Source organism: Bos indicus x Bos taurus, chromosome 19, assembly GCF_003369695.1.
Source record: "Bos indicus x Bos taurus breed Angus x Brahman F1 hybrid chromosome 19, Bos_hybrid_MaternalHap_v2.0, whole genome shotgun sequence".
Classification (NCBI taxonomy): Eukaryota; Metazoa; Chordata; class Mammalia; order Artiodactyla; family Bovidae; genus Bos; species Bos indicus x Bos taurus.
Genome location: NC_040094.1, coordinates 37,735,733 through 37,745,551, shown reverse-complemented (window position 1 = coordinate 37,745,551; position 9,819 = coordinate 37,735,733). Strand labels below are relative to the sequence as shown.

Genomic DNA, 9,819 nt, shown 5'->3' with positions numbered 1-9,819 from the left:
ACTATATACTAAGTCGCTTCAGTCGTGTCTGACTCTGTGCGACCCCATAGATGGCAGCCCACCAGGCTCCCCTGTCCCTGGGATTCTCCAGGCAAGAGCACTGGAGTGGGTTGCCATTGCCTTTCAAGAAGCCTTCAAGGCTCCCCCACAAGCCTCCTTCCCTTGTGCCCGGTGAGTCCTGGGAGGGGAGCTATTCTGCAGGTGGGATCTCCAGGGAGTATGTTCCCAGACCCCCATCTCTGCCTCTCATGCTGCCATCCTTTTTTCAAGGCACAATTCAAATGCTGCCCCTACCACGAAGCCTTTCCACGTTTCCTTCCCACCCACCACCAGCTGCCCTGCCCCTTTCCTCTGACAACCCACCCAACCCCCTTGGCTGTGTCAGGTTTGCCCAGCCAGGGGCCTCTCCAGGGTAGTCCCTGCTTCTGACCCTGGAGCTCCTCACCCAGAACTGTGCCTCCTTGCCCAGGCCTCAGTCATCTGTGGCACCAGTGCCTAGAACAGTGCGAGAAATAGAGCAGGTGTTCAGAAAACACTGGGTTGACTCACTCCTTTTTGGAGTGCACCTAGAGATGGGCAGATCAACAAGATGGCAAGTGCAGCCAGGGGCCTGGGTCTGAATCAGTGGCATCGAGGGTGGGACGGGGCAGGAGTCAAGGTGGGCAGTAAGCCCCATCATCCTGTCACCATCGTCAACAGCAACTTTGATATACTGAGCAGTACTTGGTATGTGCTGTGTACCTTGTGAAACATTTTATACACACTATCCATTTAGTCCTCTCAACAACTACCTGCTAGGCAGGTAGCATTAGTCCTATGCTATAGGTACTAGGCTTAGAAAGGCTAAAGGATTTGCTTGAGATCAGACAGTCAGTAGTGGAGTCAGGATTCACCCCAGGTCAGCTGACTCCAGCGTGCACATTCCTGACTCTAGCATCAAGCTTTTCCAAGGATCAGCCCTGAGGAGGAAGGCCAGCCCTTCCCCCCACACTCCTCCCAGGGAAGAACCCAGGAAGGAAGGCTGGAGGGCTGGGGTAGGCAGAGCTGCTCAGCTCTCTGACACCCTACCCTGGGCATTTTAGTGAAGTGTGCTGCAGAAAAGCCTACAAAGAGCACCCATTCTCCAGACAGACCAGCATTCAAATCCCAGCATTGCCACGTATTAGTTATGTATCTCTGGGTTGGGAAGATCTCTTGGAGTAGAAATGGCAACCCACTCCAGTATTCCTGCCTGGAAGATCCCATGGGCAGAGGAGCCTGGTGGGCTAGAGTTCGTGGGGTTGCAAAGCATTGGACACGACTGAGCAACTGAACATGCATGTAATTATGTAACATTGATGGAGATTGTATCTCTCAGATGAGCCTGTTTCCCCATCTGAAAAATGGGCACTATACCACCCACCTTCCAGGCTGTTTTGAGGATCACATGTAACGTGCTTGGCACAGAATATGGGTTTAACAAATCCAGCCCTTACTAAGGTTTGGAGAACAGTGACCCTCGGGGCAGACTGGGGTTCCCTCGCCCCCCTCTTCTTCTCTGAAGGTTGTCACGAGGCAATGGGTGTAGTCAAGAAGCACCTGGCAGGAGATGGGCTCAGCCGCCCCACCCGGGCACTCTGCCAGGTCCCCCACCTAAGCACCTGTCCCCGTGCCCCCCCACGCCCCACCCTAGGCTGGTGAAGAGGGTGACCTGCTTGGCCTGGAGGTGAGGAGAGGAAGAAGGGGAGGTCAGGGGTGGGGCTGACCCTGAGGGAGGTCACCCGGGCAGTTAATCCAGCCTGACAGAGCAGGGATGAGCAGGGAGGAATTAGGAGCTTACAACATCCTTTCATCCCGAAGCAGCCCGCCAGCCAGCCTGCCCGCCCAGCCTCCCTCCTTCCTTCCTCTCTCTTTCTGCCCTTTTTTTCCCTCTCCCTCCCTTTGCTGGCAGCCCAGCCCTAATAAAATGCAGTGTCTCCAGCAAGTCTGCCCGGCTGCCTCCTCGCTGCTCCTGCCTGCACGCAGCCCTCAACCCAAACTGCTCAGCTCAGCCCCGCCTGGCAGCTGCCACTTAACCCTTGCCAGCCCGGCTGGCGTCCGTGGGCTGGAGGCCCTCCTCCCTTCCGCCAGCCTCAGGCAAGGGGGAGGGGAGGCCTATTTTCTGAGAGGCAGAAGGGTAAGGTGGAGGCTGGAGGTCCCCAGGTTCTGGAGTCCTGCTGTTCCACAGGGCCCTTCTGTTCTGCTTCCTCATCCTTATTCTGCTTTGTGGCTCACAGTCGCCCCAGAGGCCCGAATGGGTGGGGATTGTTGTTCCCATTCAACAGGTGAGAAGCTGAGATTCCGGACAGGGAGTTTCCAGGCTGAGCTGGGTCACCCTGGCTGCTGGATGGTGTTGCTGAGTCTCCAGTCTAGACTTTTTCCAGTATAGGGAGCTGTCTCTGCTGTGTGTGTGTGCACCTGTGTATCCCTTGGAGTGTTATTGTTCGTATATTTGTGTGATGCTAATGTGTCTCAGGTGTGCATTCAGTATCTGGCCTCAGAGGACAACATGAGTCCATGTATGTGTGATGGTAGAGAGATGTGAGTCTTGGTACATGTGTGAGAGGTGGCTTCACAGCGTGTGCATGAATCCCATCTGTATCTCCCATCTGGGCCAAGATGTTTGCTCACGCACACTTCCGTTCCTCCAGCTCTGTCTCCAGAGTCTTGGAGTTGGGCAGCTGGAAGAGGAGGGGGCAAGACTGCTGGCCTAGGCCGTCAGTGAGTCAGGGCCCAAGCACTCCCTGAGAAGGTCAGTGTGGAATCCCCCTTGTCTGTTTCCATGGCCCAGCCTGGATCTCAATGGCCTGGGGTCCCTGCCAGCTGTGGGAGCAGTGGTGTTATCCCTGCCTAAGGCCTCGCCCTCACCTCCAACTGAAAGGGACAGACAGGAGGGTGAGTGGTAAGGAAATGCCTGGGCATGGAGGCAGGGGGTTTACACATGTGTGCAGCATGTCTGTGTGTGAGCCCAGGATCAAAGAGCAGCCCTGAGGTGACCCAGCAGCGGCAGGTAGCGGTGGGGGGCTGCTAAATCACGCCGACAAGGGACGCCAAGCAGAGTGGAGTCAGGGAGGCCAAGGGCTGGGAGCCTCCATTCCCCAGACCGTGGGCCAGCCGTGTGGTCAGAAGCATCTGTTTCCCCCAGCCAAGCCCAACTCAGCTCTTGAGCTCAGAGCCCCAGCAGTAGGTCCCCAGGGCTCTAAATCCCTTAGGAGCCCCTGCTCAGAGGTCCTTCCCCACCAAACAACTTCCCTGACTCCCAGCCCTCCCCTGAGAGCTGCCTGCCTCTAGCCTCCAGTTCAAAGAGCTCAGTGGTTATTTTCTTCTTTTTTATTAATGTTATATATAAAGGTGAGTCCAATAAGAAAGCAGAAATGAGAAGGCTGGGAGAGGGTGGGAGCTGGCTTCGTTCCCATCCCCCTGGGGTGGGACTCTTTGAGATCCACCATGTCTCTCCTCGCGCCTGCGCCTCCCACCAAACCCAAATCCAGCCGGAGCCCACATCTCTGTTTCTCTCAGCTCACTGCGCACAGGCAGGTACATCCAGGAGGAAAGGGCCACATAAATAGGAAACCACAGGAGGGAGGAGACTGCTTCTCTCTGTTGCTTTAAAAAAAAAAATACATACTATATATATAGCTAGAGTCTTCTACCCCTCCTCTTCTTCGATATTTGACCACATCAGGGGTGGAGGAAAGTTAGCTTTGGGGGGACATCTGGGCCAGGAAGAGCCAGTGCTACCAGCCTTTCAGCCAGCCACCCCCTCACCCCTAAAGGTACTGAGTTATAACACCATGCACCTCACCCAACATTCTCTGTCTTGGCGGGAACAATCTGTTTCCAAGGCCACCGGAAAGGGGGTGTTCGGGGGTTTGTCTTTCCTGGTGTGTCTCCTTGGAGACTTGGGGTTTGGCGCCAGCTTACTGGAGGAGAGGAAGAGGTGGGAAGAGGCGGGGTGGGGGCGCGGGGGTGAGCAGAGGCGCCCACGCAGGGGAGATTGGTCCTAACTGTTAACAATGCCCTTTGTCTTCCTATTTTTCAACAGCTTTTGAAACCAAAGTTGTGCAAAGTCCTGTACATGGGAGAAGAAATGGGTGGTCGGGAAGGCTGCCTGGGACCCACCCCTCCTCTTCGACCAGAGTTGGGGAGGCGAGGTGCTCCTTGAATTCTTCTCTCTAAAGCCACAAATATTAAAAGCTTCCCTTACTTGGGGCTTTTCTTTGGTGTAACCCTCAAATCTTAAACGAGGGCTAGAAGTTCAGGGCAGGGCTCGCTGAGGTCCCCACCCTGAGTCCCAGTCTCACGGTCCAATGTCTTTTTGGCAGAGGGGATGCTCAGGAAGGAGACAACCACAGGTGGCTTGGGGGAGGATCTTGGGCCTGGCAGGTCCTGGGATCCACAGTGCCTGGTGCCCCAGCCCAGCCCAAGCCTGACCTGCGCACACTCCACAGTCTCCCCAGTACCCAAGGAATCCAGTCTGGGGACCGAGTACTAAGATTTAGAATCTGGAAGGTGATGAGCCATTTGAAGCCAATCCAGGCTCTTGGAGCAGAAGGGGAACAGCTGTCCCAGCTGGAGTGGAGTGCCCAAACATCTGGAGGGGCACCCCAGTGTCTAGGCAGTGAGTGGGAGGTTCAGGGGGCATCCTTGGTCCATGTAAATTTCCTCTGGAAGCTCTTGGGTCCCTGGAAGAAGGGGCAAGGGAAGGGGAAAGGGATGTCCTTTCCCCTGTGCTCCTCGATGATTCCTGAGTGTCAGCTAGGACGGAGGCGCCTTCTGCCTGGTCCCGGGGTTCCTTCGTGAGAGGTTCAGGACGGGTAGGTGCTCAGTACACAGCCCCAGGGTTGGGCGGGGGCCCAGGGGAGGCATGGTGCAGGGTGGCTGGTTGAGGCGGCTGCTGCTGTAAGTGGGGTCCACTCAGGTTCTGTGCATGGTACCAGGAGTTGGTGGGGTCGTCCAGGTAGCTGGGGGAAGCACTGTACGGGAGTGGCGGGGGCAGCTGGCTGCGGGCAGGGGCTGGAGTAGAGTGGGAAGAGGTGTCCCAGAGGGCAGGTGACGGTGGTGAGTTGCAGGCCATGGAATCGCTGTTGTTGGGGCTGTGCTCCAGGGGAACCTCCCCATTCTTATAGAGCTTCTTGAATTTGGAACGGCGGTTCTGGAACCAGATTTTCACCTGCCCCAAGAAGAAAGGGGGAGCTAGTTAGCCTCTTAGAACACCGAGTGAAAACCCGTTGGGGAAGTCAATCTGGAGAGGGCTGGGCCAGAACCCACTGTCACATGAGACCCAGGCAAAATCCAGGCATCCTGCCTCTGGGCCAGCATCTTTTTCTACTGGGGATAGAAATTCAGCTAGGAACTTTTGGCGGCTTAGGTCCAAATTCTGCTCTGCCACTTACTAAGTGTGTGACTGTGAGCAAGTTACCCTACCTCTCTGGTTTTTGCTGTCCTCATCTGCAAAATGGGGACGCTGGCAGCACGATTACCTACCTCATAGGGTCACTATAATGCTCAAAAAAGTTAAGACAGACAAAGAACTCGAAGCAGCCAGCCATACACCTGACATAGTAACCACTGAACTCCAGAGAGGGGGAGGCAGTTTGCAGCATTTTGTTCACATTAGAAACCCATAAGCAAAGGTGCACAGATATACAGAGACAAATACACACCCACATAAGCATCTCCATGTGCATGAACATACCCACTCACCACTTCACACACAGGCACCAGTCTATAAAGACACACACATGCACAGATACACCCAGATAAACGCCCTGCAAACACAAGCTCCCATGTTCGCACACTCAGGAGCCCTTCAGGGCTGGTTAGTGGGGGTGATCTGGGACTCAGGAGCAGGTGAGCCATGATTCCCCAAATTTCCCTTGGGGTATCTCCCCCTCCGCCTGCCGCTCTCCACCCCATGACTGGTACAAACAATGAATCAGCTCCTCACCAGGTGACCCAGATTCCCGGCGGACTGGGCCCCACGCAGCCGCAACCCAGGCCCGCCTGTCAACACCTGTAGGGAGCCAGGCGTCTGCCACTCCTCCCCTGAGCAGTGACAGGCTGCTGGGGGCTTTAGGGACAGGCTGGGGCTAGGGGACTGCCACCTCTGAGTCCCTACCCCCCTTTGTGGGGAATTTGTTCTTGCCTCCAAGCACACAAGGGGTGGAGCATTTGGGTACTGAGCAGGAATGCAGTCTTTTGATACAAGCACACATTTTTGTACATACACTCACCACGGGGCCCAGTCAAGTACATGTGTCCATCAATAAACACAGTGGCCCTTGAAAGGCCTTCCTCCTTAGGTGCGTTTCCCACATGTACTGTACACACATTAGCCTGTGTGCAAACAGACATGAATATACATGTATGTACACCCCTCACACACACCTAGCCTGGGGTGGTGGGGTGAGGTGGTGGGGAGCATGATGCGGACTCCTAGCAGTGACCAACGCTGCTGGGAGCCTGTGGAAGCTGGGGATTCTGGGGTAGAGGGAGGATACCTCTCCTTCTGATAGACGCACTCAGTCCACACTCAGTCGCATGATTCACAAATATGCACACCTGTACACGTGCTAATGCACAAACTTCAACCGAGTTTGAGATCTGGGGGTCCTTCTACCCACAGACAAGGGTTTCAAGGGCCTGCAGGCAACTTATTAAGCCATCCAGGCTCAGCGGTGCCTGGGGTATCCCGGGGTCCCGCAGGACCCCACCGAGTCCTCACGGCCTTCGACCGCCCACCACTGACCTGCGTCTGAGTGAGGCCCAGCTGCGCGGCCAGCTCCGCGCGCTCGGGCAGAGCCAGGTACTGGGCCTTCTGGAAGCGGCGCTGCAGGGCGGCCAACTGGTAACTGGAGTAGATCGTGCGCGGCTTTCGGACCTTCTTGGGCTTCCCGTTCACCATGCGCACCTCAGCTTCCGGCTCCTCCTTCACGGACACTGCAGGCAACGCACCGGGAGGTGGGCGACTCAGCCTCGGCCAAAGACACCGTCGCCCTCCGGAGCCCCGCGGGAGCCCCCACCCTCCGGCCCACCGACTCGTCCCGGGACTTCCTGGCGGCGCTCTCCGCCGCCGGCGCCCCGGGAGGGAGCTGCGGCCGCAGAGCCTGGCCGGCGGCCGCCCACGACGCTGCGCTCCCGGGCTCCTAGCTCCCCGGGTCCCGGCGCCAGCCACCCCTGGACGCGCACTGCCGCCGCCTCGCTCCCCTCAGTCCCTGCCACCCGCCTGCTCGCCGCCCTCTCACAGGACCTCGCCGTCGGTCACTTCTCTCGCTCTTTTTTGTTTGTTTGTTTGTTTTTTAGACCTTTTCTTTTTAGAATAATTTTAGATTTCAGAAAAAGTTGCGGACACATCAGACTTCCTTTTCCTTCGCCCTTGCCTCAGATCCTTTCTTCTGTCTTTTCTTTCACTTTGTCTCTCCATTTTTATGCCTCCACTTTATAAATAAAAATATTTTATATTTTATAAAAACATATTTTTATGCCTCCATTTTTCTTTTTGCCCCCGTTTCTTCACTCTCAATTGCTGCTTCCCTCCCTGTTTCCGGAATTCTGAGGGGTCTTTCTCCGTGTCCCCCTCATCTTTCTCCCCCTCCCCAGCCCAGTTCCAAACTGCGGTCGCAGAACTCCCAGCGCCTGCCGCCTGCCCGGAGCCCGATGGAGAGCCGCTTGCTGAAGTGCCGGGAAAGCACCTGGATCCGGAGGCTCTCTGACTGTCCAGGGCCCTCTCCTCCGCCTCGCTCACCCGGATCCTCACCCGGGACCGACCGCGGCGTCCCGCGTGCACCACGCCCCAAAGGCGACCAGTTTCTGGACTGGAAGGTCGTCCGTCCACTCTGGGGTCATCTAGCTCACCGTCTCTAACTTCAGACAGTACATTTCTTAGCCGGGACGCTCCCCTAGATTCTGGCTCCAATTCCTCTCTCTCGGGAACCTCCCAGTGCCTCCCATTCTCAGCGACCCCGCGGTCCTCACCTGGGTCCTGAGCGGGCAGCGGCTGCTCCCGGTAGGCTCCATATTGCCGGTAGGAGGTTCCGTAGGTATATTCCGACTTGGGCGAATAAGCGCCTGTGCCTCCAAGCCCGTTGAGATTGAACTGGTGGTGGTAGGTGTAGGGGTTTACGGTCTGGCCATAGGGCTGGCCCGAGTAGTAGTCGTGCTGGGGAGCGCTGTAGTAGCCCAGGTCAGTGACGGAAGACTCGGGCAAGGTGGGCGAGTCCTTGGAACCCGCATGGCAGCTGAGCGAGCTGGAGATGTCGGTGAGGATGCTGCTGAGCTTGCGATCGAAGGAGCCACTCATCCTGGCGGGCGCCGTACCACCCCCGGGCTGGCCTCAGCCGGAACGCCGAAGCGGGCAGGAGCTCGGGGGAGGCGGAGGAGACGAGGCGGGGTTGTGTGTCCGGAGGGCGAGGGGGAGGGTTCCCGGCAGCGTCTCTGGGGAGGGTCGGTCGAGGGGCGCTTAGACCATCGCGGGTCTTCGGGCGGTCGCGGCGCGCCTCTCGTCGCGTCCCAAGCCACAGTCAAATGCTGCCAGCTCCGCCCGGCCAGCCGGTTATAGACTCAATAGTGGAGTCGCAGAGGGAGGCCCCAGCGCTCTGATTGGCTGCAAGTCTTGCCTTCCAGGCAAAACATGCTCTTGCGCTCTTTCGTTTCTCTCTCTCTCATTCTTTGTTGTTACTCAACACACAAACACACACACTCACACACACGCACAGTCATACACACACTCTCTCTCTCTCACACACACTCACACAGACCCCTCTGTTCCTCCTCCTGTGGATCCCTTCCCCAGCCCAGATAACCCCTCCGTGTTCCTGGAGGAAAGAGTGGGACAAGGGTATCTCTGCAAGAGTCCCCAGGTCTGTCCGTCTGTCTGTCTCTCTGCCTGTGAGTGGAAGGTGGGCTCAGGTGCCATAGAGGAGGGGAATTTGGCCGCTGGGTGTCTGTGAGGTAGGTGGTTAAAGGTGTGTGGGGTGGCGGGGCAAATGACAGGCAAACATGCCCAAAGTGGCAGGACCCAGGCTCATGAAAATGTTCTAGTTTTTTCTTTTTTTAATTAGAAGAAAGAAAAAAAAAAATAGGTTAAAGAAAAAGTTTGAATATATATTACTATATCATTTTTACAGCAATGCAATCACAAAAGGTAACTTTAAAAAATGTTTTTAATGAATGAAGGGGTCCATCCGACAAAAGTGCATCAGGCCTAAAAAAGTCATCACTGGGTCCAGGGAAGCTCCAGGAGGTGCACAGCCTGTGTGTAGTGATGTTAAATTTGTCTCCAAAAGTTTCAGAGATGACCTAGGCTTGTGGGAAAGAACATGGTCCCCATGAAGATGGGTGGGACACAGGCTGGCTCTCTGTGCTTCAGTAAGTTTGGGGGCAGATTCTGTGTTTCTGGGACTTCTCATACCCAGACAGAGTGAGCATTTTTAGAGACCAGGGGTGTGTGATGTGGGGATTTCATGTGTTCTGCAGCACATACAGAGTCCATGTTCGTACAAAGAATGCACATGAGTGCAGGAGTGTGCATGTGAGAGAGTGAGCCAGTGTATATGGGAGTCTGAAAGCAGTGTGAGTGGAGGACCACGGGATGGGGTGTCTGCGTGTGAATTTGTAGTTGTATACAGATGCACATAAAACTCTCAGCACCTTCCCAACCTCAAGTAGTTGAGAACCATGATGGCCCACTGAACCCTGTCCCCCCCTAAGAAAGAGGCTCTCCTCCCTGGGGACTCCCACCTCCTAGTTCTGTCTGGCCTACAAGGCCAGCTTTCTAAGTCATCCAAACTGCTCCCAAAG

The 9,819-nt window shown here is 56.0% G+C and overlaps 1 protein-coding gene across 1 annotated transcript; it reads right to left on the bottom strand.

Moving 5' to 3' along the window:
* Positions 1 to 3,333: 3,333 nt before the first annotated feature.
* DLX3 (distal-less homeobox 3) lies at positions 3,334 to 8,552 on the bottom strand. The gene is made up of 3 exons (XM_027519096.1): positions 7,996 to 8,552; positions 6,770 to 6,960; positions 3,334 to 5,191 (listed from the first exon to the last, which is right to left on the bottom strand). The coding sequence occupies exons 1-3, from the start codon at positions 8,318 to 8,320 to the stop codon at positions 4,844 to 4,846; spliced, it is 864 nt and encodes a 287-aa protein (XP_027374897.1). The 5' UTR covers positions 8,321 to 8,552; the 3' UTR covers positions 3,334 to 4,843.
* Positions 8,553 to 9,819: the final 1,267 nt, after the last annotated feature.

Excerpts from the sequence above, each read along its gene's own strand:
- DLX3 (XM_027519096.1), bottom strand. The coding sequence starts at position 8,320 with ATGAGTGGCTCCTTCGATCGCAAGCTCAGCAGCATCCTCACCGACATC. Across the intron at positions 6,961-7,995 it reads GCTGCCCGCTCAGGACCCAG|TGTCCGTGAAGGAGGAGCCG; the intron begins GTGAGGACCGCG and ends CGTTGCCTGCAG. Across the intron at positions 5,192-6,769 it reads TGGGCCTCACTCAGACGCAG|GTGAAAATCTGGTTCCAGAA; the intron begins GTCAGTGGTGGG and ends TTCTTGGGGCAG.